This window comes from Anabas testudineus, chromosome 16 (genome assembly GCF_900324465.2).
Source record: "Anabas testudineus chromosome 16, fAnaTes1.2, whole genome shotgun sequence".
Lineage (NCBI taxonomy): Eukaryota > Metazoa > Chordata > Actinopteri > Anabantiformes > Anabantidae > Anabas > Anabas testudineus.
This window is the reverse complement of record NC_046625.1, coordinates 8472513-8494094: the sequence shown is the minus strand read 5'-3', so window position 1 is coordinate 8494094 and position 21582 is coordinate 8472513. Positions and strand designations below refer to the sequence as shown.

Below are 21582 nucleotides of genomic sequence, written 5' to 3'. Positions count from 1 at the left end.
ATCAGAAAGAGGAAGATAAGGCAGCCCAGTCATTTCCTTCCATATTCAGTTACATTTAATGACACAAGATAATTGTTGAAGGAGGTTTTATTAAAATACTGTTGTTTCAAGAATATACACTGTTAATAAAACAAACATAAAATACTCATTTTATAGGATAAATGAATACATGTATTTATTCATTATTAAATAATAGTGTATGATAGAAAAACAGTACTCAGGTAAATTCTCATTCCATTGCATCTTAAGTATTTAGCCAAGTCTCTGAAATGCTGCCCACACCTCTGATTTTTAACATGTTATAGATATATGATATAAAAACCTTTATTAGTCCCACACTGCCCCTTAGAGGTGCCAAGGGTATGGGGTTAAGTGTGGTGTCCAAGAAACTACCTCCAAACGTAGCTAGAAGAGACCGGGAATCAAACCACTAACCCTGGGGTTCGTGGACAACTGCTCTACCACTACATAACGAGTAACAAGCTGCTGTTGTTGAACTGTAAACCTTGTTTTATTGTATTGTTCAGGCAATGCTGGCTGATGTACGGCCATACCAATACAGCACATTCAAACAGATTTGGTGTCCAAACCAAGAAATGTAAATGTCCATATACAGATACACATGCTTGCTGTAGTTTAGAAATGGCGTCTCTTCTTTTTATCCTCTCATCTTCTGCTCCCGTGCCATCTGACACAGTCCACACAAAGGCAGGCAGGCCATGACAATCCAGTCATCACACACGGAGCCCTGGGAAAAAGCACAAGCTGAGTAAACTGGTGGCAAATGTTCATATCTTATCTCAGGACACTGTTCAAGCGAAACAAGATGTGTTTTTACAGATAGGGATTGGGCCTGCATTTTACGGTCAGAATAAAATCAGTTGTATTATTATATTCCACTCTAATCAGTGGCTAGACTACATCAGCACACTTACACTAATGTGGTATCTGCTGCGGATACTTGTCCTTAGAGCTATCATGGCACCAGGAAGGCAGGCCACACAGCAGCTGTCCCCATTGTCCTGAGCCACCTTACAGGCCAGGATACAGGGGACAAATGTTGCACAAAGACCTGGGGATGAAAGACATGTTGTTGTATTTGAATTCCTTTCACAGCATTAGCTTATTTCTACTTGTCTGAACGAGAACACGTACAGATTCCACAGTCTTCACAGCAGTCGCACACATTTGAGCTCCACTCTGATAATCCAGAGGACACAGTGTACTGTGTGACTGTGACCTGAGGCTGCGAGCCGATCACGTTCGACTGGAACTCCATTGCTGAAAGTAGAAGAAAAGCAATGTCAAAAAATACTGAAAGTGTAAGAACGGAAAATAATGTGATTTATCTAAATTGTAAAGGACTTGTACAAAGTAATAAGAAATATCCAAATTCAGTTCACATGTTAGTGGTTTCTAGCTCTAATTCCCAGTGTTTCCTCCAAATTAGAAATTATACTCTGAGTTCAGTCCTGTGCCATCAAAGGAAAAACCGCTTCACATCTCACCTGATGTCTCCTCCTGAGGGTCGTACGGCTCCTGAAAAAGTTAAGATGATGCTGTAGATGGTCACTGGCTAAATCCATAAACAAGAGGGCAGGGACATGGCCACAGCTCTTATACCCAGTGTGACATCAGTCACACACCTGAGCTCAGTTTGTCCACTGATATGACTGGGCAAACAATGACCACTTTGGCATGCGCAAACACTTTCTTAAGACAAAAATGTTTAGTTTCGAGGCGTAGCGTACTTTTCAAAAGGGTACACCAAACGCGTTGTTATCTTTATCAGCATGCAGTAAATGAGAAACAAAGTAGGTATATTGCATATTGGTGCTGCCCTTAGCACAGGTGTGGTGTGTGTACACACTGTGGGCCCACTTATGTGTATGGGAAAATATATAAAAAATTACCTGTGACCTTCAAGAACAGACATGAGTTGACTGCAGAAAGGCATGTACTGCCTTTTTTTTTTTTTTTTAGCTCAGTGCATACTTTGTGTAACTGTATCTCCGGACACACTGGATAAGGTCGGTAAGATGGTTGGTGATCCAAAACATCAAGGGAGTGCAAACATTCATGTTTCCTAATTTCCCACATAACAGCAGGACTCACATTACAATAAAACCTGCCAGAACAAGACCGAACAGATAAAAGCTTTGTTATTCTCAGCTATTAGAATTTCCCCAAATATATAATTTACCACCTCTCAAACAATAGATGGCAATTAGCATATCAAATATACAGAATCAAAAGCTTCTAGAGTGCAAAAAGAGGAAAGAAAAAAGGAAGTAGATTATCTTTCCCATTATGGCTTATTAAAAAAAATGTTTATTTATTTTCCTCAGTATATTAGAATAAAAAATATTTTGAATAGAATATCATGTGTTATTGATCTATACCTCACTTACAGAGTTTCTAAAAGATCTGGATAGATTAACCAGTTGCTCTAATACAGATAAGTAAATTGTAGTGAGGTGGACTGTGGCACCATAACATTTAGTCATATCAGTTTGCATTGATAAGTTGCCAATATATTGAAATATATTTAAATTAATATTTTGTTATATTTTGCTTTTCCACATGATTTTGGGTACTATATATATTTATTAATAATAATAATAGTGGCCTTTTACTCTCCCCTTATATCTCCCACTCTGTCCATGCGTCCCTTTCTATGTCTGGGCTGTTGGTCTATGTGCTGTCATCCCCCTTCACACGACCCTCCTGCTCCCTGAGCTCCTGCTGCGGTGCACACACACCTGTAGCTCTGCTTCTCACATCTAGGTTGAAATACTTTGGAAATAACAGCCAGATAGAATACAGTTGAATCCCAGGCTGCAGTGCCCTTTTTAAAAAATAATCTGGGATGCGTGCAAAATGGCAGAAAGAAGCAAAACATTGATGATGTTACACAACAATATAATTTACCAGAAGACCCTTGGTCAAGACAGAGCTAACCGCAGTAGTGTTCAGTTCCTCAGAAATTTAACACAAAAGCAAAAGCAATCATGCACATAAGAGGCAAAAAGGGTTTTGTGACTCATTTCTGTACTTCACCTCTCAACCATCACTTAAGTGCTTCTGAGCTAAATCTACATGTAATTATCACGAACCTCTTACAGGATGCACTGAAGCGTTTGCTGCTAATGAGCAAAGTTTTATCACAACACCATTTTATTTTTGAAGTTGATTTACAGATTACAAGATACATTAAAATAATTTAATAATTTGATTTTACTGCAAGGAGCTTTACTGCACATTGCATTTTTGGTTTTGTATTTTCCAAAGCATTCTAACATGATGCACCCAGATAAAGTCCATGCTTGTTGTTATAGAGGATGTCATATTTAACCACATCAATTTAAAAATAATTTTAATTTCCTGGGTCGGTTTATCAAAGATATGACTCATATCATGCCCTCATTCTCCATCCTGTCGACTACACAAGACACAAGCTCTCAGAGAATAAGTAAGTAATTCATTTGTAAAAATTAAATTGTTTACTTTGCTTTCATTAAGAAAAAAGAATTACTGCAACTAGATTATATTGAATGGTTTTATCTGAGTTACGTTTTGTAAAAGTGTTGCTATTAAAAATCGATAACATGAAAATTAATTAATTTGTTCCTAAACAATTTAATATTTGGATATTCTGAGAATATAAATATAATTCATGACAATCAAAGAACGTTCTTTAAAAGTAATCACTGAGTACAGTACTACTACGGCAGTGGTGCAGCCTGGGTGTAAAGCAAGCAGAACATAAATAAAAACATTTTGAAAACCGTGATATTCCTGCGAATCTAGCACTTTCACTTCTCCTCCATTTGTGGAGGGACTGTTTTGTAAAACTCATTTCTGCTTCTTTATGGTTAAATTCCCACAAATTCAAACAGCAATGTGTAAGCATTTTACACACAACAACAACATAAATTGCATGGGCATGGGGGTGCATAATTAGAAAATAGAACAGTTTTTCCATATCAAGTGCGTCAGTCATGTGCTGTCTGTCTGGAAGAGGTTTGGAGCTGGCTACAACCATGTTTTAAAAAACAATGTCACAATTTCCCTGATACACTCATCGATTCCTACTATTGCTATTTGCATCTGTTTAAAATGTGCAAGGACTCAGTTCCTGAAATGTTCACTTCTTCTTTCTAATCGTCCCTTGAGAGTAGCAAAGAGAGTGCAGAGGGAGCTGTGTTTCAGTTGCAGCAAACATGGATCCAGTCACACCTACTACTGAAGATTACTGGGTGAGTGCATATTTTTATAAAATGAGATGTCTATCACTGGCTCAAGATACGCTGACATGTGCAATCACAGTTGTAGAAAACACATTTCTTCCGTTCAGATTGGTGCAAGTCAATCAAATGTTTTTTGATTTATGTCAAAGTCTGCTCACTAAGACAAATTAATAGCTTATCAAAAAGGTGAGATATGTGGAAATCTATCACTGAACAAATGTTTGACAGAACTCTTTCTCATCCTTGTCACCAGGATTATGAATACACTGACAACATATCAATAAGCAAGCCTATAGCAGCCCCGTGCTATCAGGAGGATATCTATGGGTTTGCACAGAAGTACTGTCCTGTTATATACATCCTGGTGTTCCTCCTGGCTGTTGTTGGCAACGTGCTGGTGTTGTGTGTGATCCGACGCTACCGAAATTCTCAGAGTGGTGGAGCATGTGCCTTCTCTCTGACCGACACCTTCCTCCTTCACCTGGCCATTTCTGACCTCCTGCTGGCTTTCACCTTGCCCCTGTTTGCAGTGCAGTGGGCTAACCAGTGGGTGTTCGGCTTGGCTCTTTGCAAGATCTCTGGTGCCCTCTTCTCTCTGAACCGCTACAGCGGCATCCTGTTCCTGGCCTGTATCAGCTTTGACAGGTATCTAGCCATCGTTCATGCTGTCAGCTCTACCTGGAAGCGCAACACCTGTCATGCCCAGATTGCATGCACCATCATCTGGGTGATCTGCCTGGGCCTGAGTGTAGTGGAGATTGCCTTTAAACAGGTGGTAGAAGTCAATACTGCGTATAACCAGAAGACACAACTGTGCCATGTGTGGTTCACTGACAACGCCATACAGTGGCAGGTGGGGCTGCAGATGATCAGTGTAGTTCTAGGCTTTGGCCTCCCCTTGCTGATCATGCTCTACTGCTACATCCGCATTTTCAGGTCATTGTGCAACGCCTCTCGCCGCCAAAAGCGCAAGTCTCTTCGCCTCATCATCTCACTGGTGTCTGTGTTTGTCTTCTGCTGGGCTCCGTACAACTGCTTCCAGCTAGCAGATAGTCTTCACCGGCTGGGCGTGGTAAATGGTTGCCACTTTGGCATTGTGGTGGACATTGGGACTCTGGTAACTGAAAGTGTGGGGTTGACCCACTGCGCTCTAAACCCTCTGCTGTATGGCTTTGTTGGGGTGAAGTTCAGGAGGGAGCTGGTCAGAATGTTTAAGGGGCTGATGGGACAGAGAAGCTGGATGGGGTTGGAGAAATGGAAGAGCAGGGGGTCCAGAAGAACCACTGGTTCATTCAGTTCTGCAGAAAGTGAAAACACCTCATACTCTGTGATGGTGTGAGAATGGTTAGAGACAGGAAGAAAGGGCGCCGGGTTTATGTTCTCAAAGGGCCTCAAATCTCCCACTGGTGCTTTGCCATCTGGTTTTTGGTATAATGCTGTAAATGTAATGCTGATGATGTAAAATGTGAGGGAGAAAACATGCCACAACTAAATCGCTGATGCTGTCACGTAATGTTTTTGCGGTGGTGCGTTGATTTTTGTGTACATATGTCAAATCTTGTGAAACATTTTGATTTCTTCATACTCAAATAAAAGCTTGTTCAGCAGTTAAGTTGTAGTCTGTGGCTCCAGACGTGAGACTCATATTTCACATCCTGAAAGGCCAGTTTGTTTTCTCATCAGAGTTCATCCTCAAATAGTTTGAGCTTTCAACTTATAAAACAGTGACAATTATTGTATAGACTAAAAGTTTTTGTTGAAGTCTTGAAATTATTATGTTAAATTTTTTTTTTCTATTACACATTTACATATTTTTTCTTTGCTGTATGTGTCACATAACGCCGAGCTTCAATAGAGGAAATGAACGTGACTCAGAAATTCTGTACGTCATTAATGCCAATGTCTTTGTGATGTACAAATATTTTTATAATAAATATTTTTGGAATAAAAGCAAAGTTTTGTTTTGTATATTATTAACCACCATCTGAAGTTACTTATCTGCAGCTTTACTGTGGTTAAATTAAATTCAGACCCACATTGACGTATTTCACACATTGACATATGCTGCTGTCTTTCTTCCCTGTTTAGTAGATGCCAGCTTATCATATCTTAGAGACATTACTCAACTCATAAAGCTGGCAACCACCTAGACCTCATCTGAAACTGCACCATGGACAACCTCTCAGTCACCCCTCAAGATTAATCTGATCATTTCTTCACTATCTTCTTCCGTGAGTCACCCCTTGTTTCCACCCCACTTGTGACTAACTGCTTCAACTCATCCCTACTCCCACATCTTCTCCACCCGACACAGCTACAAACAGCCCCTGCACCACACTCTCAACTTGCATGGACAGCCTGTGACCTCTGTTTTTAATTCCCCTAATACACTCATCGATTTCTACTATTGCTATTTGCATCTGTTTAAAATGTGCAAGGGTTCAGTTCCTAAAATGATGACTTCTTCTTTCAAATCGTTTCTTTAGTGTAGCACAGAGTGTCCTCTCTTTGTTTCACCTACCACTGAAGATTACTGGGTGATTGGATATTTTTATAAAATGAGATGTCTGTCACTGGCTATCAAGACACGCTGACATGAGCAATCACAGTTGTAGAAAACACATTCCTTCCATTGAGATTGGTGTAACCCTGCTCCCTCCTTGCATCTTAATTCCAGTTCTTTGCAGTTCTTGCATATTTGATCCGTGAGCAACAAAACACACTCAGAGCTGCTCAGAGGAAATCATACCTCTCACACCCAAGTCCAAATCTCCATCTGCTCCGCTTGAATAACAGAACCTGTCCTTCCTCACACAGCGTAACTAAGGATAAAACTGTGAACTACCATGAGACGTTTAGCAACACCACACACATTAAGAAGCTATTCTTCACCTTCAAATCACTCCTCTACTCTACAGATGCCATCAGCTCCCAGTTCTGTCCACCAGAGGGCGACACTCTCCATCACACAGAGCACCACTCTTGTTATTCTCTGTGCTGACTGAAAACGACACACTCTCCTCTCTAGCCATCCTACTTACCCTGTCTCATTTTTGATCAACCAAAAAGATCCACGTCACATCACTGTTCATGACTCTACACTGGCTTCCAGTATTATAACTGAACATTCCAGGTTTGGTGGTGGGTCAGTGATGGTCTGGGGAGTCATGTCTTTGGCTGCACAGACCTCCAAGTCATACAGTACAATGACTATGTGTATGTGAGGTACCGGCATGAAATCCTCTCAGTGACTGACAGACCTTGTGGGCGGTGTGCCCTGAGTTCTTTCTGGTGCAGGACGGTGCCTCATGTGGAAGTTCCTGGATGATGAAAGCCATGATACTGATTGGCCCTTACATTCCCCTGCCCCAAATCCAATTAAACACCTGTGGTGCATTATGTCTGAATATATTCATCATGAAGTACTGTCACAAACTATTCAGGAGCTCACTGAAGATCGAGTATGTGATTTAGGTGTCCCCCTTTTTTTCTTTTTTTTAATTAACCTAGTTTACTCCGGTGGTTCTTGTAATGATATGTGTGAAATGTGCATCATGCAATTTCTTCTTTTTTCCAGTTGGGGTCAGTGTGGACAGAATGCAGTTGAAAAAATGTGTTCATGAAGCTGGACACATATCTGGCTTGAATACACATTACATAGCAGCACACTTGTGAATATCCTGTCTAACTGGGTAAAACCATAGCTTCCCAAAAACATCCTTTTCTAACACTGATGCCAAAACACATCTGACCTTGACCTTAACTCGGACAGTGGTGTGTAAGTGCAGACTGAAACACAACACTGCCATCTAGTGTGAAGCGTGGGTTGGTGCGGGACAGTGTTTGTCCTCTTTGTGTCCACAAACACGTGACTTGGGTGTTCCAGAATAAAGCACATGTTCCCATTACAATCGCTTAAACCGCAAGGACTGTGTATTTGTTATTAATTAATTTGCTTTTCCCTATAGAGCTTTGCAAAATTTACGGCAACGTTTAGATTTAGACGCGTAGGCACTTTAGTGAATTTGATAATGTGTTTTATTTTGAAAGCCCACGTCGGGCCATTTATTGTTTTGCTTTCTCTGTGTCAGAAGATTCAGTCGATGCGTTAAAGGACGAGCTGGGTGACGTTTAATGAACCAAACAACCCAGATGGGAAGCGAATAAAGCGGATTTGAGTCAGTTCTGCACATGTGACGCAGTCTGTACGTAAACTGTGCGTTTTGTAAAACTTCCAGCTAAAGGGCGCAGCTTTTGTTTTTTTAAAATCGTGTTTCCCCTGTTGTGCTGCCCGATGGTTTCGTGTTTCTGGATTCATTTTCACCTTCGTCTCGCTTAAATGTAAAATTCAATTTATATATATATATATATATATATATATATATATATATATATATATATATATATATATATATATATAAAAAAGAGGTTTGGTAGTTCCTGAAGTTTGCGCACAGCCACGGAGAAAGTGCGTTTATTGTGGAGTTGATGTGCGCACGACGCAACAGACGCTGAAACTTCACTTCTAAAAACAGAAACTGTATCAAGTTGGTAACATAGTTACAGTGTCAGTGCTCAGAAAGCTGCACAGTCTGCAGGTTACTGTGTGTTTGATTCCTGCAGATCATCTGTCCCCAGCGCGCAAACATAGAGTGCGGAAGCTCTTCATGGTAAGTGAGATAAGACATTTGCAAACTATATGTATTACTTACATAGCGTTTTAAAAGTTCTAAATATACCAAATGCGATATGAATAGAACAGTAGGCTACTCATTGATTTCCCCTGTTATTTTCAAAACCACTCTGCCCTGCGTGGTTTATTCTTTTCTGTGTAGGTTTAGTAGCATATGTATGTGCGTCTTATCTTAACATTTATGGCCACTTCTGTTTTTATAACACACCTCCCTAAACGGTTCCACTTACATAACAGCAGCTCAAAAAGCCAAATTGTATGAGTGTGTGTGCGTACGTGTGATTGCAGGTCATCAGCAAGGGGAAATGTACTTTCCGTTCAGACCCACTTCAGTTGCTTCATATAGAGTGACATTGCACCATGTGATTTCTGTGTGAGGTTGTTTATAAATTGTCATCTGAGGACTCTGAGAGAGAGAGAGAGGTGCATGTATGATAGTTTTAAAATCCAGCCTCTGTGACACTGCAGCATTTTTGATTTCTCTCTGTGCTTAACGTTTTAGTTTCCACAGTAGAAGATCATGGAAGTGGAAGTTGGTGGATTTCTCAATGACAGCAGCAATTATGATTATACTGACGACTATGAATATAAAGAAGATGTTAAGCTAAAAAATGGCGATGTGGGGCAGGTGTTGATACCGACTGTCTACTCTGTGGTGTTGGCTCTGGGCCTTGCGGGAAATGTACTGCTCCTGATTGTTCTTGCTCAGAAGAGACGATGTTGGAGGATATCGGACATAGTTATCTTAAACCATGGAGTTGCAGACATCTTGCTGCTCTTGACGCTGCCTTTTTGGGCAGCACAGGCAGCTCAGCAGTCTGGATGGTGCTTTGGGACTCCTCTCTGCAAGATCTGTGGAGCTGTGTTTAATGTAAGTAAAAAGTCGTATCAAACAGGCAGGGGCTGAAAGTGAAATCAAGATCTGATGTTTTTGGGTGTATTGTGGTTGCCTGTAAGAATTTCTTTCATATTTCCTCAAGACTCTTGATAGATAAGGATGTTTGTTTTTAATACAGAGGAAGTTTACCCCCTTAGTGAGGTTCATGTTCTTACAGGCATTTCAGCAATGCTGGGAAATGCAAGAGATTTGAGTTGGGGAGAAGTGAAAGTTAAATCATAAGGGAAAAGTGTGTCCCGCACGAGATCATGGTTTAAATTTCCTGTTTCTTTTTTCCTAGATCAACTTCTACTGTGGGATCTTTCTGCTGGTTTGCATCAGTCTAGATCACTTTCTGTCCATCACCCGCTCTGTGCAGCTGTACTCCCACAAGAAACCCATATTATTGTGGGCCACTCCCCTGTTGGTCTGGTTCATCTCCCTGATCCTCACCATCCCCGACTGGATTTATTTGGTGAACGAGAAAGATACAACACAAGTGAAAACGTTGTGTGTTCACAAATACTCTAACTCGGGAACCGACTGGCAGCTGTGGGCCCGACTGCTCCACCATATTGTGGGCTTATTGCTGCCTGCAGCCACACTAATCATCTGCTGGTCCTGCATCCTTCTACGGCTGCAGTGTAGCCCCAAAGACCTCCAGAAGCAAAGAGCAGTCACCATCCTGCTGCTGGTGGTGGTCTTCTTTATATGTTGGATGCCGTACAGCATCACACTCGTTGTGGACACCTACGAGAACAGCTCAAAGAAACCTCAGGACAGTTTATCTGAAGGTTCTTCGAACAGTCTGATGGTCACATTTGTTCTGGCCTGTGTTCATGCCTGTGTCAGACCGCTGCTCTATCTCCTCTTGTGTGCAAACTTCAGGAAACAAGTGGTGGCTACGCTAAGATGCGAAGTCGGCGTTCAGTCTAAAGATGAATTTGAAAAGTCGCTGTGGGAGATGGTTGCGGGTGAGGAACCCCTGCCTCATCAAAGCCACGAGACAAATGAGCTCAATCAAGTGAGCATTAAGTGTGATCAACATAATGATGATGACGAGATAAAAACACCGTACCATGACTCAGAAGACACCTGATCTTTTGTTTTACCCTAGAGGGGAATTTAGCATGTCATGGGTTCATAGGATGGAGAAACATCATCATCATGATGAGTATTTGTATTTATAAAAAGAATACTTTCACTTTTAATGGAAGATTTAACGTCATGAAGACATCTTCAACTATTATTATTGCACAACTATTTTTCTAACTGAAATAATTTTTTATTTCCTTATCTGATATGCACATATGTATTTTTGTTGTGTATTAATATTATTGTTATAATAATTGTTGTAATAATAATATAAAGTGGAAAAAAAACTGAACAGTTCTAAGCTATTACACAATCATCATAAAAATTCTAAGGTATTTAATTTTATCTTTCCAAGTTTTACTGTGTTCTTACATTAACAGTTCAACACTGTGTCTCAGATAACTTGTCATTATCCGTTTCACTTGTCATCTTCATGTTATCATGCACTTATCTAAAAGACTGTGTAAATCCCATGATTGCAGTCACTGGGAGAAACCTGAGGCAATAAGGGAATTCTCTCTCTGTAAATCCCACAGTTATTTCTGTTTTTGACTTCTCTGTTGCAACATGACTTTGTACGGACTCAGAATGAGTCACGCTATTTGTGATGTCATAAGTCAGGTGACAGAAAGCGATTTTCTCTCACTGAGAGGAGGCGGTGGAGGAAGAAAGGTCCGCTGGGGCTGCCGGCCTTTGTCAGCTCTATGTTTACTCATGTCTGAAGACTTGACTGTTGGGCAGAGAGAAAACTGTAGCATGCTTTGTTCAAACACAACAGTGTAGGTGGAAAATGGAGCGATGAACATGAACATAACAGATCTTAAGAAGATCACAGCACTAGCTGCAATTTTACCATGTATAAATGTGAACTGAAATATAATGTACTTTCAGAACTCAATGTGCAGTCATTTCACAAATGAAACTGTTTCCGTTCTCTCAGCCCACCTATTTCTTTTTTTTTTGTTGCTGTTAGAAGAATTTAGTCTAATCTAAGTCATTCTGGTTGACTATGAGAGAAAGTGTTGCATCAAACTAAAATTTTACTTCCTGCTTCAGCAGCTTATTTGTCATATCTGTGTTATCTGTTGACTAAAATAAAGAGAACCTGCTGTTAAGGACTTGAACGAGTAACAAAACTGTTATCAGCACAGTCACAAACTCTCCTGTCTTCTGCTTCATGTAGTTGCAAAAGTTAAAAAACATTCAGATCTGTGACTTGATGTTTAAAAAAAAAAAAGAAACAAGACCAATGCACGCAGCCCACACACCACACAAAGCTTCATGTGTCTGAATAGTTTGCAGCTGAGCTCTGTACTCTGAAGAACTGAGAACAGTTTAAGAACCTGTTGCCCGCTTTGCTTTGAGCCACTCTTGACATCTCACTGTGGTTAAGATGTCCTTTGCATCAGTGTCACCACAGCTGGCAGTTAAATATTTGCCTCTCGTGTAAATTTTGAATTAGACCTGTGAAGCATACGCATGGTGGCATGTTTTTTTATAGTTATCATACGTATGTTAGTTGACTTGAAAAACGTTGACACAGGACATTTCAGGATGTGCGGTTGCTTTATGTCAGCTTGTTTTGTCATTTCCTGTGAAAAACTAAGTATAAAGTATCTTTTGCTGCAGCCGTGGGTTTGCAGTCTTCTTTGGTCTTTGTGCATGTACATGTGTGATCACCAACTGTGTCATAAAATCTCTGAGGTGTTTGAAGATGCAGAAAACAGATAATGGTACACAGTCAAAGGATTTAAGGTTGAAAACTCATCTATCCTGTTTTCGCAGCCGTTACTACCTGTATATAAAAAACAGTATACTTTCGCAACACGCATAGGGAAGCTGGTGTAAAGATCTATTCTGATAAATAAACTTTTTTTTTTAAACAATTTAGAAAAAGGTAGAAAAGCTCAAGTAAAACTTTTACAAAACAATACAAGAGATGAACTATGTACGCTTTAAACTCTAAACCACAATTTTTTTATAAATAACCACCAGCTGCAGTCATGAGTGAGATCCACATCCCCTGAGAATCCCTGCAGCCAAATAGCTTGCATTCATGAGCCTGGACAAGTTTACACAAACTTATTCCCAGACTCCCAATTGAAAATAAAATCTGAACAATAGAACATGAGTTCGACAGAATGACTTCACAGTTTGATGTGTTTTACTGCTCTACTTTTGGTTTTCATATGAACCTAAGAGCCTGTGAAGCTGTGTGCAGGCCTGGTTTTCATTTCTGTATTGTACTACAAAAAATAAAATTAAAACGATGTATTCAAAAATACGTTTTATTACATGTTTGAATACCACATATACAAAAATATAATGCAACATAATTGTGACATAAACATTCGTAAATCGAAGATAGCTATAGTAAGAACACAGCATTTATTACATCATGTTGTTCAGTTTACAGTTGTATGTTACCCTGACAAGTCACAGTGTCAGCAAATACTTTATTTCTACTATACAAAAATGTGCTCCCCACAAGTGCAGGTGTACAGCCTTTATTCTGTGGTTTATGTTCAGGTTCTGCTACAAATGCTCTACAGAAAATTCAAAGAAAGCAAAGCCTGGTAGGGGTATGCTCAGCTTTGTCTCATGTCAGTTTGTCAGCTTTTCAAGAGATGTCCATAAGCTAGGTGTGTGTGTGTGTGTGTGTGTGTGTGTGTGTGTGTGTGTGTGTGTGTGTGTGTGTGTGTGTGTCTCAGATAGCAATGGACTTGGAGGAGTCTGCAGACTCGGACCATAAGGAGGTTCTCCTGCTGCTGACAGCAGATTGGAATTTGGCACTTGTCTTCAGCTTGCAACCCATTGACCTCAGGATGTTCAGGAGCTGGCGCCGAAACTTCACACCCACAAAGGCATACAGGATGGGATTGAGGCAGCAGTGGAGGTAACCCAGAGTCGAGGTGACTATCTTGGCTTTCTCCAGAGATGATCTGGTGTTGCAGGTCTCGTTGCTGTTATCAGAATGAAGTGTGTCCACCATAAGTGTGATGTTATACGGCGTCCAGGAGAGAAAGAAGACCAACACCACAGCCACAATGACCCTGAAAGCTTTCTGCTTTTGAAGGCCCTGGGTGCCACAGCGCAATTGTCGCAGGATGCAGGAATAGCAGAATATCAAGACAGCTGAAGGGATCACGAATCCCACTGTATGGTAGAGCAGGCGTGATGCAAGCTTCCAGTTATGAAATGCCCTGAGGCCAAATTTGTAGTAGTCGCGAATACACTCTCTTCTGCCTTGTCTTACATCGTACAAATCATCCAAAAATATCCAGTCAGGTATGGAGAGGAGCAGGGAAAACAGCCACACTACTAGACAGCTGGCTTGGACAACCCAAGACTTCTTGCGGGAGTACATGTGGGTAGCATGAACGATGGACATGTAGCGGTCCAGACTGATGCAGGCCAGCAGAAAGATCCCACAGTAGAAGTTGATCTGAGGGTGCAAAGACATCAAGAAACGTCAAAAAAGAAAAATGGAGGAAGTTTTACTGCATCTTTTGCTGATTGTACATCTCTTACCGTAAAAATAGCTCCAGTTATCTGACAGAGATGACGACCAAATGTCCACCCTTCCTTTTGAGCGGCCTGTGCAGCCCAGAGGGGCAGTGTCACCAGCAGCATGACGTCTGCGACACCCAGGTGGAGGATGAAGGTGTCTGTGACGCTCCAGCTCTTCCTGGTCTGAGCCAGAACTCCCAGCAGCACCCCATTCCCGAGGACACCGACAACAAACGCCAGTGAGTACAGAACTGGGATGAACACCATCTCAAAGTTATTGCCTTCACTCAGGTCACATACATCACCCCCGTCACAACAACCATCATCCTCATAGGAATAGTTATATAACCCATCAGCGCCGTCGAGCAAACTCTGCAGAAAAAGAAGAAATGTCTACATTAACTTGGTTTGATCTGTGTCCTCTGTTACAACCACACGGTGGCGCTGTTTACCTTTAAACCTATATATTATCTATGTGAATATCTATCTGTATATTTGGAATCAGTTACCCTAAAGTCACTGTCAGAAGCATTTTGATGCAAAAACAATGTTTCAGCTTTCAGGAAGAGAAATCCCTGTTTGCTTGTTGTTTGCTTCTTTAAATCTTGATCATACATTATTTCAAATCTAATTTAGATCAAATTAGAATTAGAATCCAGAAATGTTATTGAAAATAAGAATAAAATGACAGCAATAGTTGATAATAATTTTCAGGAGCTTAGACAAGAAGCACATTACAGTAAATTTTGTAAATTATGTATTTGTCACGCTGTACCCTCTGGACGAAGTGGACATGAGGTGAAAGAAGAACATTTATGGTTTCGCTGTATGGTGCCTGAAGATCTTTATGACTTTGTGCCAATCAGCATGATCTCAGTTCCCTGTCTAGACAAATTCGGAAACCTTTCACTCATTGTACTGTTATTACAGAATTTCCTTGTGCTAAAGCAGATGGGGAAGAGAAATTGATGCCTGACAAGTGAAAGCAGTGAGACCACTGAGACACTAAAATATTAAACACAATCTTACTGTACAACTTCTCCTGTAACTTATAAATCAACCTCACGTCACGTTAATGACATATTTCACTGTAGCTCCATCATTTTCCCCCTTCATGATCCTTCGTAAAGATACTGCAACTTTTTACTGAATGGCGAAGTAATGCAATGACACTATACTACTATTAACCACACCACAGTCTAGCTGTGGTCTCTTAAGGTGAGCTAAATGTGTGACAACAAGCAAGAAAGAACAAGCAAAAATAAAAAGACACAAATGTAATTTTTTTTGTTCATCTGTACTAATCAATTATCGAAGACAACATATGCACAGCACAAGCATAATATAGGCGTGTTTAGAAGAATTAAATACATTATGTGCGTGATTCACAGTTATGGTTTAAATTCTTTAAATAATAAAGAATGATATATGCCACTGAATTAAAATCTGAATGAGCACCTAAGACATAATAAATTAAAAGCTTACCAAGTTTAATGAGAATGCCATAGTGAAGTCCTCGCTCATGAAGGTGTTTGAAAGGCCTACACAGCAGAAATGAACTCGATCTAGTGTCATGTGTTGCCAATAACAGTATCTATAGAGACACGATAGAGGAAGCACAGACAGACAAAAAAAAAAAAAAAACTGAGCCCCGCACCACAACAAGTGTGAAACTTCTAGCGTTTTAATTTTAAGATGCATTTTAAGACACAAACAGTCCTGCTCAGAGTTTGATGTGTTAAAGGGGAAATTAAAACTGTTGTTACTGTTAATTTCTAATAATTATTTATTTTTCTTCTTTTTGATATTTTAAGTTTGCTTTTTTCTCTCACAAAACAGTGACTTCCTCCCATTATAAATGTGTATAATGACAAATAATTTATTTTGTTTTTGTTGATTTCTTTCAGTTAATTGAAACACCGAACAGGTCAGAGATGTGAGCGATGGTTCAGACATTTGAAACCAGGCAGCCAAACTGAAATTAAGCTGCTTGTTTATAGATTCCCTGCAAAACTGAATTTATTTATTTTAAATGTTTGGTTTTATATATGTAAGTGGGACTCTTGTCTTACGCTGCCAAAGGGACTTTACACCCTGTAGTCTGAATGCATCTTATGCTAAAGCGCATCTCATGTGTAGGCTGTTTCTTTTCTTAGAAACTGATGATTAACATTTCTTTGAATTAACACTGACACTGAAGTCTGAAAACACTTTATCAGGCTGTTTCATCGGGTTTATGATGTTTAAAAGAAAAACACAATGACTTTGCTGACTTTATGGAAAATGTTTTAGTCAATTTTACAATAAATTGCATTCACATTTTCATTCAGTCTGGTTTAAACAGGCTAATATGACTAATCACAATTTTTCCCCAAGGGGACAATCGTGTGTGTAGCACAGATAGGCAGTGTGTGAGTACTAATGCCATCCTTAAATTACTGTAGATTTACAGTGTTAAAAATGAGCCTGATAAAAATCTTAACTATTAAATAGCCGAAGAACATGATCCTGGACAGAGCCAAGCCACATGCAGGTGCAACCAGACTTGAACCAGCTCCTGTGATCTGGAAAGGGGACAGTCTTTGGTAAACACACGAGGGAAACGTAAAGCACACATTCAACTGTGTAGAAGACAAAACACGGAAGATGAGACAATAAGACAGTATGAACTCGAGGGAGACAGAAGGGGGACAAGAGACGAAGCTTGGAGTCTGGCAGGATGAAGATCCCGATCCAAAACATCTGAAATGTGGCACTGACAGCTCATAGAAATGGTCTTTACACATATCTAACAGCACAATATGAGCTATTCTGAGCAAAGTAGACTTAATACGTTCACTGAGGCTGAGGCCAACGTGGCGGAAGGAGAATGGTAAAACGTATGACACCTGAAGAGTAAACCACTAATTGTTAGATATAAAACTGACTCAGAGTAACGGCACTGCAGAGGAAGAGGCCCTGTAGGTTTCTTTTTAACTCTGGGGACAGATACACGCGCTGAGCGAAGAGCAGGCGGATGAAAGGTGGTCTTTAAGAAGACGACCTTAAAATTTCATCTGCTGTCTTGGACAAACCTGTGATAAACATCTCAGATTCATCACCAATTTTGTGGTATTTCAATATTTACTTTAAATCAGTTATCTTCACCTTTCTGTTTCAACCAGTTTAAACACAAATTATCATCACGCAATTTGACCACAGCGATTACTTGAAAAAAGAAACACTTTCAGTTTCAATTTCTCTCAAGTGTCGTTGATTCAACTTATTCATTCATGCGTGTGCACGTACCGTGATAGCACCGTGACAAATATCAAAAGACTGCAGGAGATAAAAAATGAAACTTACTGCAGTAGTAACACTAACTACCACTAATACTTATTCAGTGTTAGTTTTGCTTTGATTGCAGTTTAATCACAGAAATAAAATCCCATGTGACTACTGTTGAGCAGTTGAATAAAAGGACGTTCATTTGTGTTACAACAAAAAGTTAGACGAATAAAAATAGGCAATACACATCAAAAAAGTCTTTATTGAAGCATTTATAGCAGAGAAACAGCAGCGATATGAGCATACATGACTTTTATTATTGTGCTTATTAAATTCACAGGAAGGTTTGCTCATGTATGTATGTATGTATGTATGTAGTGACACCAGCAACTTCTCACCCCAGTGAGACACAATTGTTATTATTGTGCTGAAACAGAGTGAATGAAAAATATACGTGAAAATCATGAATAAAGCTCATTAGTCAGACAGCTCTTTCAACCAGACTTTTATCAGTGTTAAAATCTCTAAATTCATTTTCACTTATCATTTCATGTATAAAACAGTCAAGATTGCTATCACACCTTTTTTTTTTCTTCTTCTCAGTATTACTCATGTATACACAGACAGGACATCGGCATGCAAACACAACACCTGCAACACGAGGGTTTATAGTCTCAGTCTGTCCCCCCTCTGGGCCCATCTCCAGTGCAAAGGTTCAGATCTTGTTCCTGTTTTTTTCACACCTTTGCTTTCCCCTTCAGCTTTGCACTTTTTTTTATGCAATACATGTGGTGAGAGGGGCTGATGGAAGTGCAAGCAGCTACCTATTTAGTCAAAGCATTATTTTTCAACCCACAACCCGAAAAAAAAAAAAAACCTGGCTGGAAAATAACTGAGTCGTGATTTACGCTTTTCACATAAAATGAAATCAGCATGCGTCTGACCTTTTCTGTGTGTTTTGTTGTGCAGTGCATGTGAGTTAGACTGAAAACAGAGCTCAAAGGAATACATTTCTTTAGAATTTTCACATACTTAGAGGAGGAAAAAATTAAATATAGAAATAGAAATAGAATAGAAACAGAACTATACCCTCATTTTAGCTTCTGACAAAGCCACCAAAATGTTTTATTCTATAGTCCCACAATGATATTTGATAATATTTTCAGAATTTGGTTGACTAGATGCAAATCAAATACTAGATGCAGTTGTGTGTGGCTGATTCCCAATATTTTTATCTGGCATAGATATTTTTTTCATCAACAACTGTTCAATAATCCAAGGATATCATTCAACAACAACTGTCTCCAGCAGAAATGTACTACAACATAATATAAGAAACTTATAGTTAGGAATTTGAATAAAATTAGATAAAACTCAGTTTCACCCATTATGGAGTGTATTCAGTTAAAATTTCATTGGTATATTTAGATTTCCTGCAATTGTGTTACCATGCAACCGTGGTCTTTGAGGAACTGAAAGAACACATTTTTTTTTAAATATACATATATATCCTCACATGCTAGTTTTGATTCCTACAACTGTTGGTTGTCATCGCTCTTATATTTGAATTGTATCCAATAATTTCATACAGCCAGACATAAGTATTGTACTAACTTAGCAATTACAATCACAGTCATCTTGCATCATCTTCTTCTTCTACAAGATGCAGGTAGTAACATTAAATAAAGTATTTTTGGAAGTTTCCTTACATTTATGACATTAGTAAACAGAAAAATATAAAGAAGTGCACTGAAACTATGAGAATAGGAAAAATGGTTTTGTACACCTCTTCCTTTGAATCTTGCTTACCTTTTGCAGTTTCTGGTTTTGACTGAGTGTGGTTGATATGGCTATAGTGTAGGTTATGTGCCACTCATATCAGAACCTAAATACACAGGAGCCGAACACAACCAGTGTTGCGCAGGGTTTTAAAAGTAGACTTGGCTTGTTAGCAGTTTGGGAAAAGTGACTCTCAGGAGAAAACGTCCGCTCATCATCATCTGCTCCATTTCTGTGTTTATATTGTTTGTGAAATTGTGTGACTTTCCTAGTTGAATGAGCCCTTTCCACTTTGACTCATGTAAAAACCTCACCGAGTTTGAAAAGTCTCTAGTTACTGGCTGTGGTCTGGTATTCCACTGGCTGGATGCTGCACAAAGATGGTTTTGTTCAGCAGCGCAGTAATTCTTAATCAACTATAAGAAGTAATACAGCTTCCAGCATGGTTAACTGTTGCAGTAGTGACAATCCGTCTTTTGTCTTTGTATTTCTCTACTGAGACTTCAACCCAGAGGAGAGGAGCAGCTGCTTTGTGGCTTTGTGTGGACTTCCTTTTTGCCTGAAAGAGGATCCCTGAAGTTTCAGCTGAGGTACAGGTGAAATAATTATATTTGAGTGTACCAGTAGTATTCTTCTTTTTAAACTAATAATAAATGTGTGTATGTTTAGTTTACCTTTTATGTCCTTATCATAGACGTACTAAACACAATTATATTTAAGTTTACTTGATCTATACTGACAGTATACAGAAAAGTCTAAGTACATTTGGCCTATTGTGCTTATACTTACGTATACTGGCAGCTTTGTTTACTTGGCCTTTACTAACAAGCATGTGGAAATATCCAACATGTGTTTGGGTGGTGTAACTTTATAAACAAATTATTATCAATGCTGCAAATGAATAACGTGTTGCAAATGATTGTGTCACATGGTGGCAAAAGCAGATAAAGTTCTGCAAGATTTAATAACTAAGTGGAAAAGAAATAGGAAACAGCATTAGCAACTCACCACTGATGTTAACTAAAAGCATATTCCACATTAACAAAATATATATTTTTAAGAGACATTGTTGTGATGTACAGAGTAGTTTTTTAAATATAGGACATAGTGTCCTGTGTCTATCTGCCACTGAAAACATATGGTAATGCTGCCTTTGCTATCCTCATGGGCAGGGAAGGAATGTTTGTACAGTGCCATTATGTGCTTAATAACTGGATATTTCATTATATTACCTGAGTTTCTTATTCAGGGAAGGAGGCTGTAAGTAGAGTAGACACTGTACTGCTTATAGTTGCTGGAAACAATCAAGACTTGATGCCCGAAGACAAGTCTTTCTGTCCTACTGGAGGAGCACATCATTCTGCATCCATCGAGAAACTGATTGATCTTCTTTACAGCCATAACACAGACTAACACAAAACACTCAAAGAACGCATTCAGGCAAATACAGAATCATTTCAGACATTGAAAGTTCATGGACTTTAAGCAGGATGTTTTATTGCTATAAGTATTGGGAAGTTGGCCAAATCAGTGGCAGCCACAAGCTCTGGTTGTTTCAGTTGGTCTGTCAAAGCAATGCAAATGTTTTTATACTAACATTACTTCACACTCAGTTTCATACACCAAATATAGCACTTACCTACACTTCTCCTTGTAAAAGGCACACTATCCAGGGATAGAGAGAGACCTTGTGCAATCAACCAATTTTACTTTAAGATAAGGAGTAAGACTGGCATTTGACAAGTGCTGCTTCTCTTATTTATGGTATAGTACCAGCCACTCTTGTTTAGATCAGGTTTGGATGTAGATAAAATTGTATTTTATTTGTTGTTAAATAATAACTTCTATGTTAATTAGAAAATGAAAGCTTTAGTTGTGGGGGAAATTAAGTTATTTTGTGAGTTAAATAAGCTTTTCATGAAACAGTAACCTGGCTGAAAACAGTGGGTTAAGCCTAATAATGTGTACACATACCATGTAACTTCAACGTACCCAGTTAGAGTCTGGCTTGTGACCTTTGTTGCATGTCACCCTCTCTCTCTCCCTACATGTTTCCTGTCTGCGTCTCTACTGTTAAAGCTATTAAATAATGGTTAACAATGACAGAAAGT

The 21582-nt window shown here is 39.3% G+C and overlaps 4 protein-coding genes across 5 annotated transcripts; 2 read left to right on the top strand and 2 right to left on the bottom strand.

Annotated features, from left to right (window-relative positions):
• Positions 1 to 226: 226 nt before the first annotated feature.
• On the bottom strand, positions 227 to 1742 carry cnfn (cornifelin). Its single transcript, XM_026372671.1, has 4 exons — positions 1509 to 1742; positions 1156 to 1281; positions 936 to 1072; positions 227 to 748 (listed from the first exon to the last, which is right to left on the bottom strand). Exons 2-4 carry the CDS (start codon positions 1277 to 1279, stop codon positions 659 to 661), a joined length of 351 nt encoding a protein of 116 aa, XP_026228456.1. The 5' UTR covers positions 1280 to 1281; positions 1509 to 1742; the 3' UTR covers positions 227 to 658.
• Positions 1743 to 4137: 2395 nt separating this feature from the next.
• On the top strand, positions 4138 to 6185 carry cxcr3.2 (chemokine (C-X-C motif) receptor 3, tandem duplicate 2). The gene is made up of 2 exons (XM_026373553.1): positions 4138 to 4259; positions 4504 to 6185. The coding sequence occupies exons 1-2, from the start codon at positions 4224 to 4226 to the stop codon at positions 5587 to 5589; spliced, it is 1122 nt and encodes a 373-aa protein (XP_026229338.1). The 5' UTR covers positions 4138 to 4223; the 3' UTR covers positions 5590 to 6185.
• A 2484-nt stretch (positions 6186 to 8669) lies between these two features.
• Positions 8670 to 12543, top strand: LOC113169861 (C-X-C chemokine receptor type 3-like). Of its 2 annotated transcripts, XM_026371605.1 has the most exons (3): positions 8670 to 8920; positions 9446 to 9814; positions 10122 to 12543. In XM_026371605.1, the coding sequence occupies exons 2-3, from the start codon at positions 9464 to 9466 to the stop codon at positions 10917 to 10919; spliced, it is 1149 nt and encodes a 382-aa protein (XP_026227390.1). In that variant the 5' UTR covers positions 8670 to 8920; positions 9446 to 9463; the 3' UTR covers positions 10920 to 12543. The 2 variants fall into 2 exon arrangements, with proteins under 2 accessions (XP_026227390.1, XP_026227391.1); XM_026371606.1 differs by lacking the exon at positions 8670 to 8920 and having other exon boundaries at positions 8938 to 9814.
• Positions 12544 to 13187: 644 nt separating this feature from the next.
• Positions 13188 to 15988, bottom strand: cxcr3.1 (chemokine (C-X-C motif) receptor 3, tandem duplicate 1). Its single transcript, XM_026371607.1, has 3 exons — positions 15911 to 15988; positions 14447 to 14797; positions 13188 to 14360 (listed from the first exon to the last, which is right to left on the bottom strand). The coding sequence occupies exons 1-3, from the start codon at positions 15947 to 15949 to the stop codon at positions 13623 to 13625; spliced, it is 1128 nt and encodes a 375-aa protein (XP_026227392.1). The 5' UTR covers positions 15950 to 15988; the 3' UTR covers positions 13188 to 13622.
• Positions 15989 to 21582: the final 5594 nt, after the last annotated feature.

Excerpts from the sequence above, each read along its gene's own strand:
- cxcr3.2 (XM_026373553.1), top strand. The coding sequence starts at position 4,224 with ATGGATCCAGTCACACCTACTACTGAAGATTACTGG. Across the intron at positions 4,260-4,503 it reads CTACTACTGAAGATTACTGG|GATTATGAATACACTGACAA; the intron begins GTGAGTGCATAT and ends CCTTGTCACCAG.
- cnfn (XM_026372671.1), bottom strand. The coding sequence starts at position 1,279 with ATGGAGTTCCAGTCGAACGTGATCGGCTCGCAGCCTCAGGTCACAGTC. Across the intron at positions 1,073-1,155 it reads CTGTGAAGACTGTGGAATCT|GTCTTTGTGCAACATTTGTC; the intron begins GTACGTGTTCTC and ends TTTCATCCCCAG. Across the intron at positions 749-935 it reads GCAGCAGATACCACATTAGT|GGCTCCGTGTGTGATGACTG; the intron begins GTAAGTGTGCTG and ends GCTTTTTCCCAG.
- LOC113169861 (XM_026371605.1), top strand. The coding sequence starts at position 9,464 with ATGGAAGTGGAAGTTGGTGGATTTCTCAATGACAGCAGCAATTATGAT. Across the intron at positions 9,815-10,121 it reads TCTGTGGAGCTGTGTTTAAT|ATCAACTTCTACTGTGGGAT; the intron begins GTAAGTAAAAAG and ends CTTTTTTCCTAG.
- cxcr3.1 (XM_026371607.1), bottom strand. The coding sequence starts at position 15,949 with ATGAGCGAGGACTTCACTATGGCATTCTCATTAAACTTG. Across the intron at positions 14,798-15,910 it reads TGGCATTCTCATTAAACTTG|AGTTTGCTCGACGGCGCTGA; the intron begins GTAAGCTTTTAA and ends CTTTTTCTGCAG. Across the intron at positions 14,361-14,446 it reads TAACTGGAGCTATTTTTACG|ATCAACTTCTACTGTGGGAT; the intron begins GTAAGAGATGTA and ends TTGCACCCTCAG.